Source organism: Bos grunniens, chromosome 17 (genome assembly GCF_055505025.1).
Source record: "Bos grunniens cultivar Pamir isolate PY7600 chromosome 17, Bosgru_T2T1.0, whole genome shotgun sequence".
NCBI lineage: Eukaryota > Metazoa > Chordata > Mammalia > Artiodactyla > Bovidae > Bos > Bos grunniens.
In genome coordinates this window covers 55537505-55559597 of record NC_141181.1, presented here as the reverse complement: position 1 = coordinate 55559597, position 22093 = coordinate 55537505, and the positions used below count along the sequence as shown (strand labels likewise).

General features: G+C 41.0%; 2 protein-coding genes across 56 annotated transcripts in view; one reads left to right on the top strand and one right to left on the bottom strand.

Annotated features, from left to right (window-relative positions):
- Positions 1-16891, top strand: part of ATXN2 (ataxin 2) — a 102739-nt gene extending 85848 nt beyond the window's left edge. For 19 of the 50 annotated variants that reach the window (XM_086347799.1, XM_086347797.1, XM_086347800.1 and 16 more), the window contains 7 exons: positions 3098-3282; positions 3617-3749; positions 7668-7721; positions 12184-12329; positions 12819-13046; positions 15248-15416; positions 16272-16891. In XM_086347799.1, coding sequence (XP_086203925.1) covers positions 3098-3282; positions 3617-3749; positions 7668-7721; positions 12184-12329; positions 12819-13046; positions 15248-15416; positions 16272-16300 — 944 coding nt within the window. In that variant the 3' untranslated portion in view covers positions 16301-16891. The remainder of the gene's footprint in view (positions 1-3097; positions 3283-3616; positions 3750-7667; positions 7722-12183; positions 12330-12818; positions 13047-15247; positions 15417-16271) is intronic. The other 31 variants (XM_086347804.1, XM_086347793.1, XM_086347806.1 and 28 more) reach the window with 3 other exon arrangements.
- Positions 16892-17434: 543 nt separating this feature from the next.
- SH2B3 (SH2B adaptor protein 3) overlaps positions 17435-22093 on the bottom strand; it is a 37539-nt gene continuing 32880 nt past the window's right edge. For 2 of the 6 annotated variants that reach the window (XM_086347834.1, XM_086347838.1), the window contains 5 exons: positions 21819-21920; positions 21646-21758; positions 21467-21561; positions 21156-21370; positions 17435-21064 (listed from right to left, as the gene is read on the bottom strand). In XM_086347834.1, coding sequence (XP_086203960.1) covers positions 20471-21064; positions 21156-21370; positions 21467-21561; positions 21646-21758; positions 21819-21920 — 1119 coding nt within the window. In that variant the 3' untranslated portion in view covers positions 17435-20470. Of the gene's footprint in view, positions 21065-21155; positions 21371-21466; positions 21562-21645; positions 21921-22093 lie in introns of all 6 variants that reach the window. The other 4 variants (XM_086347836.1, XM_086347837.1, XM_086347835.1 and 1 more) reach the window with 4 other exon arrangements.

The following is a 22093-nucleotide window of genomic DNA, read 5'->3' as shown; positions in this document are numbered from 1 at the left end:
TTTTATTATGAAAATTTAGACAAGTTTTGTTCATTTATACCATTACACTGTTACCCTAGGTACCATTGTCATTTCACTAATCAATACTTTTGTATGTATCTTTAAGAGTTGTGGACTATTTCTTTTTTAAAACCATAGTTAAGGTACCATTACCTAAAATAAATTATAAATTATTTCTTGCTATCAAATATCTAAGCACGTTTTTCTTACTGCCTTAAAATTTTTTCTTAATTGTTGGCTTGTTGAGCCACAATCCAAAATCCACACTTTTCATTTGATTGCTATCTCTGTCTTAATATTAACTCTTTTTATTTATAGTTTCCCCCTCAGGTTTTCCCTTTTACATCTTATTTAAATCCAGTTTGTTTGGCCTGTATTCTTTCCCACCATCTGAACTTCATGGATTGGATCCCTGTGGTATTAGTTAAAGTGATCCTCTGTCCGCTGTAGGTCTCTGATAGTATATAAATAAGAAAGACTTGTTAAGTTTAGGTTGTATTTTTTTTAAAACCTTTACATGGAATGTTTCATAGATGGTGTGTGTAGTTTTATTAGAAGTCAGTGTCTGATCTCCTTTTTTTTCTTTCTTTGATAGTAGGAGTAACTTGGCTGCCTTATATATCCAGGATAACATTTCATACCAGCTCTTCTCTGTTTGTTTTAGCAGCACTGGCAGTGACTATCTAGCGCTAGGTTCATTATTTCACTAAGGATTGCAAAATGATGACATTCTCATTCTATCATCTCTCCTTCAGTTGTTAACTGGACTGTTTCTATAAAGAAAAACTTTTACCTTGTTAAGCTATTTGGTTACCGTGAAGTACAGCTTGTAAAAGAAAGGTTACTAAACTGCCCATCATTTCAAAGCAATTTTCAAAATAATGAGTTCGTTTCCTATTATCTCCGTGACTGATGAGAGTCTGTTGTTGTTCTGTTAGTATGAATTCCTGGATGTTAATATTTGAACCACATTAAATTTATAAATATATTCTTTAGACATTAACTTAAGGGAGGATTGTTATCTTTATCTTGTCTTCTTATGCACAAACAAATTATGCCTTTCTGCTTGTTTAAATCTGTTTCTCTGTCTTCAGTAGTGTTTTTTCAGTTTTCACCTCAGGTAGTTTCTTTTTTTATTGTTAATGTAAACTGGGTTCATCTTTCCATTGTATCTTCTAAGTAGTTACTCATGAAGTAAATTTATGAAGTGTGGTATATGAAGGCTATTGGCTGTCTTTATGTTAACTTTATATCCTGCTACTTTACTCCATCAAATAACAAAAAATTAAGGACTTGCTTCTGAAATACAGCCATAGATCATGTAGGGCATATCTTTCCTTCATGATAGTAGTACCTTTTTGCACCAAACTACCTCTCTGTCTTCTTGGTGCATGATGCAGTTCTCATTTTTGCATCCTGTGAGAAAGGATTTTGTTTGAAAATATGCTGAAGTCAGGAACATTTGGGGACAGATATTCTTGAGCGGGGAGGGTGGTTAAATAGAGTGGGATCTGAGTATTATAGGATGTTGATTAGCATCCCTGGCCTCTACCCATTTAGATACTAGTAGCTTCCTCTCCTTCCTTAACTGTGACAACCAAAAATGTCTCCAGACATTGCCAAATGCCCTTTGTTTTTTTTTTTATGTCTTCTTTGGAGAAATGTCTGTTTAGATCTTTGGCCCATTTTTTGATTGGGTCATTTATTTTTCTGGAGTTGAGCTTTGAAAGGCAAATGCCTTTGAAATGCCCTTTGAAAGGCAAAATTGTTCCCAGTTGAAAACCATTGACAAAAGGAAATGGCTAAAGTATGGCCAACATAAACTGTGGTTTAAGATTAAGGTAGATTCAAACTATAGGGATTGGGACACGACCATAAAACCAGGTCTGCCTCTGTACAGATTTAAGATTGTATTCATTGTTTTTATAGTTAAAATTTTTCTTTTAGAAATCCATAAAGTTGACTAGCTTTTGGAGAGAAAAAAAAAGTGAGGATTATAAATATAAAAAGAAATAGACAAACTTTCATATGATATTTGAGTTTGGGATGGTTTTTCTTTCTTGAAGGATATGCTTTTTCAATATGAGGGAATCTCAAGATTGAATTCAGATAAATATTCTTACTAGTTTCCTCTGTTTTCAGGCTTGCTTTTCTAACCAGATAATAAGTATATATAACCAGCTTTCCTACATATCAGCAACAGTCAAGTGTTTAGCAAAAATTTCAGATGTTTTTAAGAAAATTTATCTCTACCTTGGCAGTTCGTTCTGATGATTTTGTGAACATAAGTTACACATTCTTTGTGTCCTGTGGAATTGGTGGTTCACAGCTTTTTCCCTTGAGTGATTTAGTTAACATAGCACCATAAACCCATCACAGGCAACAGTCAGTGCTGTAATAAACATGTGAGAAAAGGGTACACAGAGCATGCAGCTTGCTGTTTTGTGGGGGACTGGGAAAGACATATTACAGAGATGGCAGTTGACCTAAACTGTTAATGAGAGCTTTAATGGGGCCGATTATAGGCAAGAACTCTTATTTAGAAACCTGCAACATGATAGCATGTGATAACTATGTTTGAGAATGAGCAAGAATTTAGTGGTGGAAGATTTTTAAAAATGGAGTTAAGATTAGTGTTGGGTCTCTTTGCACTTTTTTTGTTGTATTTTTGTTTTTCTTTGAGTAAAATCCAATGCCCTTCTCTAGCCATGGCATAATTTAGTGTATCAAACAGGGATGATCTGAGAAATAATATGGGAAATGTTTCATAGTGCTGTAAGAGTCTCATAATTACAGGGACTTGATCAACTCTGTGGGTCATCGCAGAGTGTCTCTGAGAATGTGGCTATCAAGCTGACCCCCTCAAGGACAAGTAAAAATTTTCCAACCTGACAGTAGGGAATTGGGGATTGAGGCTGAGGAATGGCATAGATGATAGGAAAACAGCCCATAGTGATGGAAGAGGGGTGGGTGCGGAATAGCGTGGCATTTGAGAGACAGGCAGAAATGTCAGATCATACAGAGCCTTATGGACCAGTTCATGTATTTTATGCTAAGGAGATGCTATTTTCTAATATTACATCATTTTTTCCTGCAGTACCAAATATGCCCCAACAACGGCAAGACCAACACCATCAGAGTACCATGATGCACCCAGCCTCAGCAGCAGGCCCACCAATTGTGGCCACCCCACCAGCTTATTCCACACAGTATGTCGCCTACAGTCCTCAGCAGTTTCCAAATCAGCCTCTTGTTCAGCATGTGCCACATTATCAGTCTCAGGTAAGCCTGATATGACCTAATAACTCTTAACTGTTGTTCCATTTAAGTAAGTTTCAGTGTGATAAAGGGGTTTTCTGTATATCTTGTGTTATGTGCTATGGTGGGGGTAGACAGCTAAGGATTTGGGGGCCCCTTTTAACAGAAAGGTGCTGATCAGTGTAGGTGTTTCAAAGAAAATAGCCAAAAACAAACTGATTTAGAATTTTCTAAATTCTGTATTTATAATTTATAAGTTTTGGAAACCTGCAAACCATGAAGTTAAGACATAACTAAAATCTACTTGATTATATCTGATAACTTTAATGTTTTTTCTTAATTTTTTATTTAAACACAGCATCCTCATGTCTATAGTCCTGTAATACAGGGTAATGCTAGAATGATGGCACCACCAACACATGCCCAGCCTGGTTTAGTGTCCTCTTCAGCGACTCAGTACGGGGCTCATGAGCAGACACATGCGATGTATGGTAGGAAACACTTTTTGTTTTTTCTCAGTGTGTGTCTTAATGTGTTTTAAACTTCTGTTTAAGAATAACTCTGCCTTTTATGACATTGAGGGTCAAGAATCTTAAAAAAAAAAAAAAGGAATCTGGTTCTCTCTGACCTAGTCTGTAAGTCTTGGCAAATCATTTCTGCTTCTGTTCTTGAAATTTCTCTCTTTAACTAAAAATGTAATAATGTTTGTAACAGAAGGCATCTTTTGTAGAGAAATGTATCTTCCTTCTCTTCCTCATCAGTAACATCATTTGGTATACTCTTCCTAAGGCATGCAGGAAGGTTTTTCCTTAATGAAAGCACTCTCTAGCAAGAAAACATTCTCCCTCACTCTTTATTCTGGGGGCCACTGACATTGCATATTTTTGATTGCTATTTGTTATAATACTACTGTGTTTCTTCATTATGCTGTATTTTAAGTGGTCGAAATTGTGTCATACTAGATCTGCTTTAGACAGAGTCATACTGTAAGTGTAATCAGTATGCAATGATAAAAGTATTCTATATAAAATTAATATATATAAGACTACTAAGCTAAAATTGCCATCTTAGTTTTGTGGCCAGAGAACTTTGTACAAGTAAACTTTGCAGCTTTCTATAAAGTACTAAAATAATACCATTTTCAATGTTGAGAATTTAAAATAAAATTCCCACCTTATATTTTATAGAATAGGATTAATTAGTTATCTCATATTTTTCAAAATGCACCTTTAATTATTAATAGTACCAGTTTTATTGAGATCTGAATTTTGTTTTGAACTTTTTTGAGAACTCCTTTACTGTCATTTAAGTTTTCCCATTGGCATTTCAGTTTGTTTTGGAGTGGGAAAAGAGAAATTTAAATTTATTTGTACAGTTGAAAAGAGAACAACCCCTGTGAGAATGAAATTAATATTACATGCAGCTGCGTGGACCTTTTCTTTTTAAAACCTTGTTAAACTTTTTGAATGACTAAGAATGTAAAGACTTTCAGTTTTTTTAACTTTAGATTACAGTTTATAACGTTTTGTAGGTTAACAGGAATAGGACTCAGGCAGCAACAACCATTGTTCTTGTCACCCAGAACTCACTTCTAATGTTTACTTTTTGGAGCCATGCTCCTTTCCCACTGGTTCACTAATCATAGAAATTTTATGTGACATTTTTTTAATATAAAATACTTTTCAGATCTTACTTTTCCACACTTAAAATCTTTTATTGTTGATTATACTCTTTAAATTTAAATAATGTGCTTGTAACATTTTGAAAACCTTTCAAGAAACCCATCCATAATTTAATTGAAAGGTTGACAGACTAATTTGGTTTATGATTTTAGTTATGATCTCCTGTCATTGGGTTGTCTTGCTGCTGCTAAGTCGCTTCAGTCGTGTCCGACTCTGTGCGACCCCATAGATGGCAGCCCACTAGGCTCCCCCGTCCCTGGGATTTTCCAGGCAAGAACACTGGAGTGGGTTGCCATTTCCTTCTCCAATGCAGGAAATTGAAAAGTGAAAGGGAAGTCGCTCAGTCGTGTCCAACTTTTTGCGACCCCATGGACTGCAGCCCACCAGGCTCCTCCGTCCATGGAATTTTTCAGGCAAGACTGCTGGAGTGGGGTGCCATTGCCTTCTCCGATTGGGTTGTCTTAACCCGAACTAATTATGTTGTGAAAAGGCATCACTGATTTATCACACTAAGTTTTACACAATTTGTATATATTTCAACAGTTTTCCAGTTTGCTAAAGTCTTAGGTGAAAAGTTCATAATGATTGTTTATACATACATTCCTGAATATATCATGATATAACAAGTGGAAAAACATTTCTTTCTTCCCATTTTCTGGCATACTCCCTTTGGAATAAGATCTGAAACTTTTGAGCTAAAATTTCCGTTGCTTTTAGAGAATAGCTATTTGTATGCCCATGCCTTTTGAGATACTGTAGTAATACTGTTGAGCAGAATCTTTCTCCTCAGTGTATTCACTCACTGCCAGCCTGGCTTTGTCTTTTGAATGGATATTCATTGGTTTGAAACATCCAGTACAGTACAGTAAATACTATATTTGAGGCACTAATGGTTTTATAACTACTTTGCAAAATATTTCCATTTGAAAAGCAGTTGGTCTCAGACTCTGAAGTCCATTCAGATGTGGGTAAACAGAAAAATACTGCAAAAAAACAAAATACTAGACCTAATGTCCAGTGAAACTTAGAATGAACTAGTCATCAAAGCTACTTATTTGATGCCAGGAGAAAGTTGGCTCAACCATATCTGAATTAACTCTCCTACGATTTACACAGATTGAGTTTTATTGATGTCTGTTGATGAGGGTAGGCTAGGGGCAGCGCCGTACCTAGATTTGGTATGATTATTTTTGGTTCTCTTTTGGACACTACATACCCTGAAGAAGACACCAGGAAATGAATTATTTTGTTATTTACTGCAATAAACCATAATTTAATCTGCTGTAGCAAGTTTATTAATTCATCAGTGATTTATTTTAGGTCTTACAGATTTTTAAGTCAGACTTTAAACTTTTACAAATTTTTGTACATTTTGTTTTGTCTGTAAAGAATACAAATTTTTAAGTACATTATTTTAAACTGTAAGATAAAATTTGCATAGAAATGCTAATTTTATACTCATTTCTCTTAAACAGTTTATATTTTATATTCCAAAAGGAACTAGATATTTTTAGTATGGATTATTTTTTAAGCTATATCCTATCTAGATTTTTTTTTTAATACAAACAAAAAATATGCACCCAGATGTTGATGACAGTTGTTATGTTACCTTTTTGTCATTTATTAATCATTACGGTCATAGCAAGAGCCTTTGAGAATAGAAATGACTACAAAATGAAAGGCTGGTTATTGTTTTAAAATTTTTTGGCATATTAACTGTAAGTATGCTAACAAATCCTTGAACGTTTATTTAAGGTACTAGGAGAAATATATTCTAAGTTTGTTGACCTTGTATTCTTTCTAGCTATCTTAGGAGAGACTCTGATCACAAACTTCATCTCTTTGACCTTAATTTCACTTTCATCACTGCGTCTGCCCTCTTTCTCCAAATAAGTTACTTTTTGTTTCCTTAACATCTAGTCTTAAAATTCTTCTGATTTTGTTTCATTCATCTTGTTTTGTTTTCCCTTTTAGAAATAGTAATAATGAAACTTTCTCTGCTAACTAAAGCCATCAGGAAGAGTTAAATCCAGAATCTTTTTCTTTGGGCTTATTTTTGGTAGTTTAATGCAGATAAATTCGAAAGTACAGTAGGCAGAAAGATGTAAAGTGCACCTATTAATCCTCTCCCTTACAACCTCCTGTTAATGTTTTGGTGCATATCCTTCCAAGTGTACTTACGCACCCACGCACACCCGCACACCCCTTTATGTAGACAGTTTAATAAGAAATGATATCACACTCTTGTTTAATATTAATATTACTATGTTTCTCAGTTTTTGGATCCATTCCCAGATGCGTAGTAAACATCTTACAGAACAAGCTGTAAGGTGACATTTCTGTTAGTAATGATTGGCAAAATTGGACTAGTCTTTTGAATGAAATTTGGTAAATATTATTTTATATTGGTATATTTTTTATATTAGAGTTGTTCAGTGGAATGCAATGTTGGTCTTTTTATTAGATAATGACTTTATTCCTTTCGTTTAAGCAAATGAGCAAGTGGAACTCGACTGCCCAATACAGAAGAAAAAAGTGTCTTTCACTTCAGCTCCATCTTACTTAATTTTGTAGTAATGTTTAAAGTGCTTGTCATCTCTTATAAAATAAGAAAAATGAATTATGCATGAATACAAAAAGAAATTACTAAATATGTCAACCTTTCCAGAAAATTAGGAAAATGCACACCTTAAAAGGCTAATTAACCTTTCTATTTCCTAAATTCAGCATGTCCCAAATTACCATACAACAAGGAGACAAGCCCTTCTTTCTACTTTGCCAGTGAGTTGGGTTTTTTATACTAATTTTAATTTGAACAGTAAAACACTTTTTAAAGAATACATGTTAAGGGAGTAGACTTGTTGAGCAATCTTTTCCTTGTGCCAGACAAAATCATTAAAAAATACATATATCTGAAAATAATTCAGAGTTTTTAAAAAGGAAGTATAACCCAGCTTAAGAAAGCTGGAGTTAATTTAAAAATTGACTTGTTTCAGAAATAAATTTTTGCATACCAAGCAAATATGTGACTGTTTCGGAATGCCTAATACATTCCTTGTTCAGAGAAAATCTTCCTGAACAGCCTTTTTTCATAGCAAAGCAAAACAAGCCACAAGTGTAAAATATACAATTTTTTTTAAAATATATATCCTGGTAAGAAAAAATTTATTCTTACAAGGATTTTTATTTGAGTAGGGTTGAAATACTACGGGAGAAGCGTTCCTGTATTTTCAATCCTTGCATGACTACAGGTTTAAAATATTCAGGTAGCAGACACCTCATGGATGTCTTGAACTTAAGCAGGAAAACATGATCTAGCAGCCACCAGAGATTACCTTGAGTAACACCAGCCCCTCTCAGCAGTGGAAAGGTAGATGATTGCTCTTAAATGGAGAAAGTCTGAGCAGGGATTTCTTTTAGAAATGAACTTGTAAGGTTTGTTTTCTCTATTTGTAGGGAAATCTTAAGGCTTATTCATGGACTTTTGGTATTTGGAAGGGGAAGTCACTAACTTGCAGAAACGGATGATAGTGTAGTATGTGGTCACTTTATGTGAAATACTGTTTTCTCAAGACTATTAAGGATTAAAATGTTATCATAGAGACTAAATTTTAAATTATTTTGGAATAACTGAATGTCTGAATATACTAGGTGGCAAATTTTAAAAAGCATTGAGAAAACATTTTGACATTAATTGTGCCTTGGTATCCAAAAATAAGTGCGTACATATTATTTATTTGGTGCTAGGAAATGTTAACAAATTTAATCCTTTAATAGATGCTCTTTAAAAAGGAGTCTTGCTGTGTATATAACTATTGAAGGGGAATTCTGTATGTGGTATAGTATATAAAAGACAGTGTCAGTAATTCTAATGTACTCAGTTTGAGGTCTCAAATGTAGTTATCCTCACCATCTTACTGTCTCTGTTAGTAGATTTGGAGTCAGTTTCCTGGTAAGTAGCTAAAAGCTTAATCACCACACCTAAGCATTAACTGCCTTAGCACAAGTTTCCCTAAAAGAGAATATCAGTATTTTTTAAAAGAAACTAATAGCGGGGCTGCAGTTTGTGATTTAATTTGCTGCTTTATACCCCACCTCCTTCTAAATAAGCTTTTTGCCCTGTTTTTTTTGGTCTAGTTGCCTTTTATTCCCCTTTTAAAGTTTTCCACTTTCCTTCACTTCTTTGCTTCTGATTTTACCATCGAAACTAAAAGTTGGAAGATTTTGTTTCATTTTTGAGGTTTTGCCGTGCTGGTGATCTCTCATGACTTGTGCATCCAAGGCCAAAAATGAGAAAACCTAGTTAGAAATTAAATGCACAGCTCTGCGGACTCAGTTGGCTTCAGTAGGATCAGTTATGGCCTAGAAAACTTTTTGGACTGTGGTTATCTGGTGGAGAGCTAAATCAGAATTTTTAAGAAAAATCACTTTATTTTTAACCTCTCTGGAATCTTTAGCTAATGAGTATGTATAATAATAGCAGTTAAATGATAGATTTAGTTTAAGAAAGCCCAGAATTTTCTGCCTTTCACTCTCCACTTTTCCCTTTCCCTAATTCTCTTACTTTCCTCATTTACTCTAACTTGGTTCCTTTCTCTCTCTCTCTCTGCCCCCCCCACCCCAACCCCTCCTCCTCTTTTAAAAATTTCCCTTCTACCCTAGCTGTGTTTGTTACTTTCTGAAGTGAGCTTTCAAGGAACCAAAGTATATTTTTGTTATTACTATTAAAGTCTAGTTTCTACATTTTCCCCAATTAGCTACTCAGTTTTCGTATTTGAAGGGGAAAAGAATTCCTGGATAAGGTACTTGCTTAGCAAGCGTCTTTTCAGAAAGATGATAAACAGAGGAAGATATTTCTAATCAGACATGCTTACATTTTATTTTCCAGCCTATGATGTCTGTTTAAATCTGCTTAATTTTTCTTATAATGCATTGTAGTTTATTGATGTTCAGATAGGGAGAAGATGGGTTTTTTTACACATTCAGCTCGGACTACTTGAAGTATTTGTGCTATGAATGTAAATGAGATATAGATAGCCTTTTAGTATTGGCAAATAAATCCAGAGGTGCCTTTTAAAAATGCATGATAAAAAATACTTCTGTCTTTATTTTTCTCAAAGTAATATCAAGGTTTTAACATTTTTCTAATTGGTGGATAATTAGTTAATTATGAGACTTCATGGGCATAATTATTCTTTGTAATGGCCATTCTTTTTTTTTTTTTTAACGTGTGAAAATCAAATAGCACCCAGCTAGAGTTGGTTGATGTTACTTTTTATTTTCTTATTACTTTGCTTACAGAGTAATTAGAAAGGAAAGTTAAATTTTCAGTACAAAAATTTCTTGAATAAATATGGTTAAATAAGTAGAAACCCTATGAGATTCTATAGTCTACCTCTATGAAACTTTATAAATAAGAATTTGGATTCAGGAATTGCTTTCCAGTTTAAGATTTACAAGAGCAGAGGTTCAAAATTTATGTCAAGTCTTTTAGACCAAGTGCCTAGACAGTTTGTGGAGATCTGCAAGTTAATTTAAATGATGATGAATGGCCTTTTAATAAGCCAATGAAGTAGGGGAAAAGACACTATTTTCATAAATTCATGGGATTGTGAAATTCAAGAAAGCTGTTAGTACATTATTTTTTTTCCACCTCCCAGGTATCAGTCACTGACTTGTTAAAAAAAAAACACCCAGAGAATATGTTGCCAGTTTTTCTTGTTAATATGTTCAATGTATGTTAACTGTTATAGTTAGGGGATTTTCCCAGTGTATAAACAGAAGTGCTTTGTTGAATCTAATCTAGATGTTAACTTAGTATACACTCCCACTAGGTGTTAGCCGTGGATGCACAGGTGATCCTAGCGCTGGCTCTTTGCCTCTCCTTCTCTCTTTAAAGGGTACCTATGCAGTTGAGGAGATAACCAGTTGGGCTGGAATGTTGGTAGCCCCTGGCCCTACAATGTCAAGTATTATAGAATTGTTTCATGTGCCTAACCTTCTGCATAACATTTACATGGGATTCACCCAGAGCCATCTCTGCTGGTGACTCTCAGCAGCCGGCCTACTAGACTACTGGAGTCAGGGTGCCTGATCCCAAAGGTGCTTGCTTCTCCCTATGAGTTCCCTGTGCGTAACATCATATGAAGAACATGAGGAAGTATTTTGAAATTGTTTCTGTGTATGGGCATAGCTTCTCAGGGATTTCAGGATTGATTTGAGAGAAGGCTGGAAGTCACACATTGACTTCTAAGAGGTATGTCTTGAGAAGACTGTCCTCAACTCATAGCCACATCATGGTTAGATTTGTATCAGTGTGCTATATTAGTAGTCACCGGAAGCAGTGAACCCGTCTTGTGCTTTTGATTCTCAGATTGCTGTATTGGGATGACATGAACAAATATCTGATCTCCCTGTTTTGTGCCAACGTATGGTCAGTGCTGACAGTTACAAAGAATTGGCTTTGCATTCTTACCTTCAATGAACACATTTTTACTTAAACTAAATCATCATATTTCCTTTGAAGTTACCCTAACTAGTAAAATTTTTTCTAAAGGCTGTGATGCTTTGAAGGGAGTTCAGTTTTCCTAAATACATAGTTTAGGTAATCCTAAATTATAAAACAAAGGTGAGAGATCTTGAGCGGGGAGGCCCAGGGAACAAACTGAGCAGCAAAGTGGCTTCTGTAATCAGCTGAGAGAGATTGTGGTCATTTGGCCCTGAAGATAGAGCCCTGACCTTGCCACACACCTTATCCAGCCCCTTACTGCAGCTTTGATACCATCTTGATACCATCTGTGCCCATAGGACACTGCGCCAGCTCCAGGGCAGTAGCATGGTGAGGTTAGCCAGATGATGGCCTTGAGCTACTGTGTGTGTGTGTGTGTGTGTGTGTGTGTGTGTGTGAGTGAGTGAGTGATAGAGAAAGATTGAATTATTTCTGTCTGTGCTTTTAAGTTGCTTTTTCAGGAAAACCTAGTGACTGTTATAAAAGTAAATTTAAACTGATCAGATTTAGATATAGTATGTATGTTATTTGAATAAAATGCTAGTGTGATTGGTAAGCAGTAACTTGACTTTTTTTTTTTTCAAGAAGTGGATGGATTAAATGGAGTCAAATATAGAGATGGGTTAGGCATTGAGCATCAAGAAAGCTGTTGAGCTCAAAGTTGATGAGGCATAGAAGTGCAATGAAGACTACCACACACATCAATTATACACACTCCTTTTTATTTCACTTTAGTTTCCACTGGCTCCCTTGCTCAGCAGTATGCGCACCCTAATGCCACCCTGCACCCACATACTCCACATCCTCAGCCTTCAGCTACGCCCACCGGACAGCAGCAAAGCCAGCATGGTGGGAGCCATCCTGCGCCCAGTCCTGTTCAGGTAAGACACTCAGAGGCCTTCACCAGAATCGCCGCATCGTTCTGTTTACTGAGTGTTTTTTCCAGTGCCAGGCAAGATGCTAGGTACCACGTGATCAAAACACTTAGCAGCCCTGCCTCACCTAGGAGCCAGCGTACAGCTCTGCAGGCTGTGCCCCCAGTTTTAATCACCTTAAGGTACATATTGAGAATAAGGTGGTTAGGTAAGTTCTGAAAATTTTACCAATATAGAAAATTCTAACAAGGAATTTGCTTGGAACTTTTTTAAAACTCTCATTTCTAATGTTTATGTTATACGATTTTGTTTGTTTTCCTATTAGTTTCTTTAGTTGTGCTTTTTAAGAAGGCACTTAAGGAGCTCTTTGCTCCAGTTCCCTGGAGCAGTACTCTTGGTTCCCACTGCTTGGTTGAGGGCTTGCAGTCTGACAATCAGGCTTGTATCCCAGAAAAGAATGTCTCTTAATCTGTACTCTTTGCTGTCACTTTGCAGCACCATCAGCACCAGGCCGCTCAGGCTCTCCATCTGGCCAGTCCACAGCAGCAGTCTGCCATTTACCATGCGGGGCTTGCGCCAACCCCACCTTCCATGACACCTGCCTCCAATACACAGTCTCCACAGAATAGTTTCCCAGCAGCACAGCAGACCGTCTTTACCATTCATCCTTCTCATGTTCAGCCGGCTTACACCAATCCACCCCACATGGCCCATGTACCTCAGGTAAACCTGCTTTAGCCAACTTTTTGTGAAGACCAAGTAGGATATGAAAGTTATCAGATAAGCAGCAAAGAGCCAGATGTTCTTCAAGCTAGGAACCCCTGTGTGTGATGCCATCTGCTTGTCTCTTCTTTCCCACTCAAATACATGTGATCTGGCCTTAAATGAATGTTTGTGTGGTTTTGTAATGGGATCAGTGAAGTTGCTGATTGGTCAGTCTTTTGACATTTCCCAACTGAGGCCTTAAAAATACCTTTGACTCTGGAATGCAACCTAGTTCTTTCCTTACTGTGTCTGCATTGCTCTGTTTCTGTTTATATAGCTTTCTCGTTGCTATATATACACGTATATGTACACATACTCCCCCCACACCTCTCTCTCTCTCTCTCTCTCACACACACACACACAGGTCTGGCAAACAAGATGGGATTTTACAAATTCTCAACTCTGAGATGACTGCCCTGGGACTGTCCACTTGAATGTTAGTCACCTGAGTTCCTAAGAAATCTCTCCATTTGTTTCCCTGGCTATTCCTAAATCTGCTTTGACCATACGTTGTACTTCTTGAAAGGACTTGGCCTTGTACATTGGTGCTGTGTGATTTGAAGCTGGAAGCGCCCAGGTGTTCCCATTTTTCTTAAAGAGCAGATCCGGAAGCACTTGGGGCTCACCTCTAGCATAAGTTTCTAAAGGTTGAAAGGTGTGGTTGCTGCTGACTAAAGTCCAATGCGATCCAGGGCCAATTTGAATTGTCTTAATGAGGAGAAGGAGCTGCACTGAAGTTGGACTTTTAACACTGTCCTTTGAGGCCCTCCCTGGAGCTGTTAAGGGTGGATCGGCTGTATTTGATGTCTCTTTTTGCTGCTTTCATAACAGAACTCTCTTAGGCAGGTCTCAGCTTAAACTGCCTCACTGAACTCCGTTTCATGTCAAGCAGTGCACCCCTGAGGCTCTGGCATGGTGGGGCTGGAGATGCTGCTCAGTTGGAGCTAACTCTCAGAAGGCGACCTTGTAACTAGAGTTCCACGGCTCTGGGAAGTCTGGGCATCCTCCCCAGCAAACGGGCAGGTTCTGTAGTGTGGTGCACTGCAGTGGATGAGTTGCTTTTGATGGTGGGGAGGGGAGGTGGTTTGGTCAAGTGTGGGGCAGCATTGTTTGGCTGAATCAGGAGCTTTGTGAGACCTGGGGGCCGGTAGATGTCTAGCAGAGGCTGGTGGCTAAGTAGTTACGTGAATTTATATCTAAGTTGGGGTTCCTAAAACCTCACTTTTGTGTTTTTGTGCTGAAAGAACAAAAAGGTTAACATCTGCAGGGAAGTCCAGATGTGCCCTGGGTCTACTTGAACGTGTTAGAGTCAAAACAGGGTTTCCTTCAAGGCTTATATCATGGTGCACAGTATTGGAGGAGGAATTGAGGACTCGTCCTCCTCGCTCTGCAAATCTTTGCAGAGCTGGGGTCCAGCTGTTTGGGCTAAAACCTTTCCAATTTGACAGGGAGACGTGGTTGAACTCACTATCACTTGGTACAGGGACACTGGGTTGGCCCTGATGATTTCAGATTACCCCTCCCCACCTAACTGGAGCCATTCACTGCAACTCCTCCTGCTGCTGCTTTATCGGCGGATCTTTCAGCAGAGCAAAGGAGCCTGAGAGTTTCTCACTGCCTTGACTCATTCTTCACTGAGGTGTGCTGGTGAGCAGGCGAGAAGCAGGGGAGGAGCAAAGAGAATATAGAACAGGAGTTAACAGTTCCCACTTACAATGTAATAATCTGCTTTCTTACCTGAAAGGGATAATTCAGGCCCCACATGGAAGCCAGAGTCTAGAAGCATCATTGCATGTAGCCTCCTATTAGTTTGAAAAAGCTGCGCTTGGATCAGGGATCTTCTTACCTTTGTGAAGACCTTGCCCCATACATAGAATCCAGTCATCAGAAATGCTGAAGCCTAGGACATGGCAGCCCTGACTGTTACCAAGGCTCGTTGGGTGCCTGCCCCCTCAGCCTTGCAGAATCTGCCAAAAGGTGAAGCATGTCTATAGGTCAACTAATGGATCCAGTAGGAAATGTCCCCAGAGAAAAGAAAGGGCCCTGAGGGCCCACTGTTGCCCTTTCCTGAGAGCCCCAACCCAGTGAAAGGAACACAGTTGACATGTTGTTTAAGCTGGAGATGTTGCCTGTATGCGTAAAAGAGCTCTCTGTTTCAGGCTCATGTACAGTCAGGAATGGTTCCTTCTCATCCAACTGCCCATGCGCCAATGATGCTAATGACGACACAGCCACCCGGCGGTCCCCAGGCCGCCCTCGCTCAAAGTGCACTACAGCCCATTCCAGTCTCGACAACAGCGCATTTCCCTTATATGACGCACCCTTCAGGTGAGGCGTGTGTGTGCAGGGGCCGCCGGGCACCCCAAAGCATTCTGCTCGCACAGGTCGAATGGCAGGCAGGGCCAGCGCTTCAAGCCCCGCATCCGAGAACTAGCAAGACCCGTCAGAGTGTGCACAGTAGGGACTGTGATGATCAGTTCAGTGTCAGGACCTGAGGCTTCCGGAAGCCTAGGCTGTGTGTGTTCTGATGGTATATAGGATCTGGCTTGATGAGAAGCAGCAGCAGCATTCTGTGTAGCTGATGCATGCTTAGGACTCAGTTGGCCTTCCTTGTTATGCTAGGCTGGACAGGGCAGTGTTTTCCTTCCTGAGTCCCAACAGTCTGGCATGTGGGGGGTTACCACCATGGCAGAGTTTGACTGTAGCTCTGGAGACTACTACTGATGAGAAAGTGCTGTGTATGGATTGGTTTTGAGTATAGAATTAGCTCCAGTCTATGCCCTGACAGGAAGAGAATGCCTGTGATTGTGCGCTAGTACTTGATGGCAGCGGCCATGGCGAGATTTCACAGTCTAACCTGTTACTCTGAAAGCAGCACTGGTGCTTGGCTATTATTTGGGGAGGGGATATGTTAAGGCCTTTTTTGTACCCCATGAACAACAACTCTTCTGGGAGTTTTATCTGAAATGGTTTTATGTCTGACTGGTCTGTTTCTACCCACCCACCTACCTCTCCCCATTTTGGTACAGATGCTGGGGGGTTGGGAGGGTACAGAGTGAATTAAATTTTGAGTCTTGTTCAGCTAGCACAAGGATAGCTTACAGTCATGTGCTGCAGAAACACTAGGCTAATGTGCAAGTGTTGCCAGTTTTCTGTTTAAATATTCACTTTTCTTTTTTACAGTACAAGCCCACCACCAACAGCAGTTGTAAGGCTGCCCTGGAGGAACCGAAAGGCCAAATTCCCTCCTCCCTTCTACTGCTTCTACCAACTGGAAGCACAGAAAACTAGAATTTCATTATTTTGTTTTGAAAAAATATATGTTGATTTCTTGTAACATCCAATAGGAATGCTAACAGTTCACTTGCAGTGGAAGATATTTGGACCGAGTAGAGGCATTTAGGAACTTGTGGGCTGTTCCATAATTCCATATGCTGTTTCCAAGTCCCGCAAGTACCCCAGCTCTGCTTGCTGAAACTGGAAGTTATTTATTTTTTAATGACCCTTGAAAGTCATGAACAACACATCAGCTAGCAAAAGAAGTAACAAGAGTGATTCTTGCTGCTATTACCGCTAAAAAAAAAAAAATCAAGACTTGGAACACCCTTTTACTAAACTTGACAAAGGTTCAGTAAATTCTTACCGTCAAACTGACGGATTATTATTTATAAATCAAGTTTGATGAAGTAATCACTGTCTGCAGTGGTTCAACTTTTAAGTTAAGGGAAAAACTTTTACTTTGTAGATAATATAAAATAAAAACTTAAAAAAAATTAAAAAATAAAAAAAGTTTTAAAAACTGATACCAAGTTAATGTGTGTTTGTATGAGCTATTTCCATTATAGGATACTGAGTATCAGGGCAGGAGGGCTGACTGCTTTCTTAATACCCTTGAAGGTTAGCTGTCAAATGATTTTTCTTCTTCACCTTTAGTTCTGGTTCAAGGTATCTCTAGAAAAAAGACAAGACTGAGAGATGTTCTCTGTGGTGGCTAGAGGTCTGCTTCAGAAGGAGGAAGGCTGGCCAGAGTTGGGCAGCACCGAAGGTCCCCGTCCTCAGCCTGACGTTGATTCTGTAAGCTTCCTTTTTAATATCTCCGGAACCCAGATAAGTCAGAGGTTGTCCTGATTCAGGCATCTGTGTTTTACCAGTAGGGGGCAGGAGACACACACTCACAGTTGTAATAAAGGAATCCAGAGGGCTGAAAGGATGCAGCAATGCACAAGATAAACCCTAAGCATTTGTTAGGTGTCTTGGTTTTGTGGGAGGAGGATAAACTGGAAAAATACCTATTTTTCAGAGAGTGTAGTCATAATAGAACCTTTAAATACTGCAGTTAACTAATCAAGATTCCAAAACCTTTGTTTTAATTCACATGTAGCAATTTGTACATTATAGCAAAATTTGTATTCAAGAATAAGTTACTTATACAGTACATAAACAATACATAAAAATTTGCCAAATAGACCTTCTGCCTATAATGATACAAGATGAATCCATTCTGTGTTGTCATCACAATGTGCTGTTTATTCCAGCTAAACACTGGGTGTCAGATGTGTCCTTGTTAAGAGGCAGTGGATAATCAACTATCAAGTTCCTCTAGCTTGTAGGAGATGTTAGCACTCAGCCCACAAACTTAGCCCTGAATAACAGCATGAAGGAATCTCAGGCAACCCTTAGGGAAGAGTTCAAGGCCTTGATTTTAGGTTAAGAAACTGTTATGTAAAAATAGTGTTCTCTGGCTTAAGATTTTAATGATTTGCTATTCCTTTTTCCTACACGGTCCAGAAATGATCAAAGGCAGAAGATTTATGCCAGATAAAGCCATATGGATTGCTGGTCTAAAATTCAAGGCAGGTTAGTTGACTTAATTCTTTGGTGCTGGTGACTGTTAGTTTGTAAAAGTTCATTAACGTCAGGTAAAGGAAGTGATGGTGCTGGGAGCAGTCAGGCCATCCTTGTCATCATCTGTCATTAGAGATAACCAAAAGGCTGGTGATAACTCAGTGTCCGTTTGGCACTCAGAGCCTGGCTCTCAGCAGAGGCTGCCGGCGTGGTCTCTTGCCGGCAGCAGTGGTCACATTGGGGCTGGAAAGAGGGTGGTGGAACATGCTCTGACTGCGGTGGGCTGGCTGCAGCTATCAAGGTTGCTGCCTTACTGCCTGTGAGGGCAGCACGCCCTGGGCCCCACTGCTCCCCCTTTCTCCAGCTCAACCTGCTCTAGCAGAAAGGAAAGGCATTGGCTTAGTGTCACTTCTTCCTAGGCCACAAGGGGCCTTTTTGTTGGAATGTATTTGAACTGTCCGGGTAACTCAGACACATTTAGTTAAGAAATGTTTTTCTTGAACACTTTACACTGAAGCTGTCTGGAAGTGGGTGACTATGTCACGGATTCTGAGCTCGTACTTTGCAGCCAGTCAGTCAGAGCTGTGAGCTTGCTGGGCCTGGCTAGCCTCTTGGCACTACCTGAGACTTGTATGTTGAGTGGCTGTTAGGAAATGAGTGCCCCAGGCTTATAGGTGTCATATCTCTACGTTTACCCTCCTGGTCTGCGCTTTGCTTAGCATTCATTACTCAGTAATGCTTGATGTGTAGAAAATGTGGCCCTTAGAAATGGACCACAACCATAGATCAGGGTTGGATATGCATTACCATCTGTGAAACCACCCAGGAGTGTTAGTTTTATATACATTTTTTGAGGGATCTTAGTTCCCTAACAAGAGATTGAACCCGTGCACCCAGCAGTGGAAGTCCAGAGTCCTAACCACTGGACTGCCAGGAGTGTTGGTTTTAAAAGTAGTGAAGCGAGGTGGCTGCTTACCTCCCTGCCCCTCCTAAAGTCTGACCTCCTGGAGTACAGAGAATGGCTGGAACAGACACACCCCTCACCCCAGATAAGGCAGGCAGTAGTCAGTCTAGGCCAAGGTTTAATTTTAGCCTTTGATTGATATATCTGTAAATGTTAAGCTGTGCTAATAAAACTCCCAGTTTCCTAGAAGCCACTTGGGTGAGCCTGGCAGCTATACTGAATGGCTCTGCTGGCACCAGAAGCAGCTGACTCGCTGGGTCACTGCCTCCCTTGTTTCTGAGCCTCTGCATGAAAGTTGTGGGAGGAGCTAGCCCCCTATGAATTGTGTCACTTGTGAAAGGCAAGTACAGATGGAGATTCGACTGCAGGACCTCTGGGGATGGTAGAGGTTATGGGTGCCTGTGTATCCATGCACACATAGTCTTAGATGAAGCAGTGGTCACTGCTGGAACAGAACACCGATTGTGGGCTATTAAAGGAGTTTCTCATTAGCTGTGGCACCAGCTTCCTAGCTTCCATTTTGGCTTAAGAATGAGCCTAAAACCTTGTAGAATAATTTAATAAGCCTTTAGAGGCTTGGAGGCTCTAAGCCAGCCCTGTTGGTGAAAGATTTACTAGAAAGGGCCCAGCAGCCCTTTTCTTCCTTGCCCCTCCCTCGCCTCAGTTTAACTCTCACCATAAAGCTACTGTAAACCAGAATTCAGTTTTTTTCATAAGGCACCAGGGTGGAACTGTTCCTGGCCACCCTCCTCTTTCAATAATTGCTTGGAATTTCCTTGAAAGAGTGACACACTTCAGTTCTCTACATTTAGGAAGGACAGTGTCTCCTCAGCAACAGGTGACTGTCCTGACAATGTAACAGACAAGGAAGCCAGGCATACTGGCTTGAACCAGGAACCTGGTCAGTAGGTTTGCATAGCTGTCTCTGACTATAAAAATTGCATGGGTATTAAACAGTGCAATGAAATAAGCAATGGTTTAATTTTGAAACCTGATTTCTTTGAAAAATTAATCTGAGGTAAAAATGTTTAAAATCATTTTTGACCTTTAGCTTGTCCATCTGCCAGAACTTTTGTCCTAAAGCTGAAAGTTGAAGCAGGATAGGTATGGTCACCTGTGGCTTGGGTACAGCAGACCTACCGCATGGACTGAAGCTAGAGTGGGAAAAACCACAGGAGAATCCAGGGCTTGTTAGTGTTTTGGGCTTCCTGATGGGCCCCCTCCCCAAGTAGAAAGTCTGTCAGTTGGGACAGACAGTGTCAGTGAAAAAGAGAACAAGTTTCCACTGCCGACTCCGGCCCTCCCCCTCCGCCCGCCACCTCTCAGGAGTGATGGGGCCTGGTCCTAGTGACATCCGCGAACAAGAACTACAACTGTAAACAATAAGGAGAAAGCCAGGTAAGAATGGAACTTATAGGAGGCCCTTTAACAGGCCTAATAGAAGGGTCACATCCAAACTGGAATGAGCAGTTAAAGTGTCCCTTGAATCTCTCTCTGGAAGGAAGGAAAGAAAGTTACATTCACAAGTTCACATCTCTGCTTGCTTGTGCTCCCCCGGGCAGCGTGAGGCCCATCAGAGAGGCGTGTACTGATTGTCTATGGCCCGTAGGCGGCTCCGGGAGGAGGAGTCCATTTCATAGTCTGAGTCCCGGGCTCGACTGGCGGGCTCGGGCTCCAGGTGCCGCAGGCTGTTGGCCAGTTCCTCGGGCGAAGGCACCAGGTGGAAGATCTGCTCTGGGGGAGAGGATCGGCCTGGAAGACCCTCTGGGCCAAGCCCCCGTGGACAGCCAGAAGTGCTAAGGTGGGGAAGGCCCAGCTCTGAATCCCAGCGAGAGAGGGAGAAAGGGAACAGAACAGTGTTGGAGGAACCTGGGGGACAAGTGACCGAGAGAGAGACCACACTGTCAGTCTTATCAGGGCGGAGGCAGGTGCTGGAAGGACACAACAGGAGGTCTTGGTCCCCACCCCCTTTATCAAGGGGCATCAGGGTCACACCTGGTGGCTGGGAGACGACGACCACGTAGCTGGACAGCCGGACGTCACAGGCAGCCCCGCACTCGAGGGGGATGGGCGAGCGCTGGAAGTGGTGGAGCATGTCCACGACCGAGGGGAAGTGGAGGTGCTGCACTCGGCACTGGCCCCGCTCGGTCAGCGACAGGCGCAGGTGCTACAGGAAAGGAAGAAAGGTAGGCTCAGGCCCTGGCCCCTCGGGGCCTTTAATTTGGCCAGGGTGCAGCTCCAGCCGCCTTGCCCCGTACCTTGGCGATGCCCTGGAAGTTGAACGTGAGCACATACTCCCCGCGCCGCGTCTCGCTCTGCCGCACCAGGAACACTCCGTGAGCATCAGGACCTTGCAGCTGGACCAGCTGAGCCGCCTTCACCCGGGAGATGGGACCGTGGAACCAGGGGTAGCAGGACAGGAAGTGATCTGTTTTCTGGCAGGCTGGATCCAGCAGCACCCCAGGAGAACCACCTGGTAGAGGAGATGGGTGATGATGACCCTCTGTGGGCGCTTTATGCCCTGGGTTGGGTCCCGATGTGCTGGAGGACAGAGGCCCTGACCCCTCACCTTGGTTCAAGGAATCTGTGCTTCCCCTTGGAGAGTCAGCCGTGCCAGGTTCTGTGGCTGAGGGAAAGTGCGGCTCTGGGTCTGTGGTCTCGAGTCTGCAAGAGAAGATGGGGGTTAAGGACTGGGTAGCTCAGGAATAGCAGGAAAAGCTGTGTCAAGATGGAGCCCTTGGGTCTCACCCTTGGCCTGTGCATGCCCGGAGCTCAGCCATCCATGAATTCAGCTGCTGTTCATCTCCCACCTCAAAGATGATGTCTGTCCGGTCCTTCACCTGGCAGGAAGGAAGGGACAGCTGTGTGCAATTCCTGAGGTCTGTGTCTGTTCCCCACATGTGTGGAAAGCTGCCACTCACCTTTAGCACAAAGGTGTACAGGTTGTCAGGCATCTCAAGACGTGTGCATCGCCGGATCTCCTGGATACTGGAGCAGGCTGCTTGTAGCTTGGACTTTGAGCTCTAGGAGACCAATGCAGACATTCAGGGCCTGTCCCTGATGGCCCTTCACCCACCCAGGCCTCTGCTCTTCTCTGCAGTCTCCCCAGGGGCCTAGCTTGCTCAGTGGGCACCCTGATCCTGGAGTAGGTTCTAGCATTCTTCCCAGCAGAAACCTCCAGGGGATCCTCTGCCTG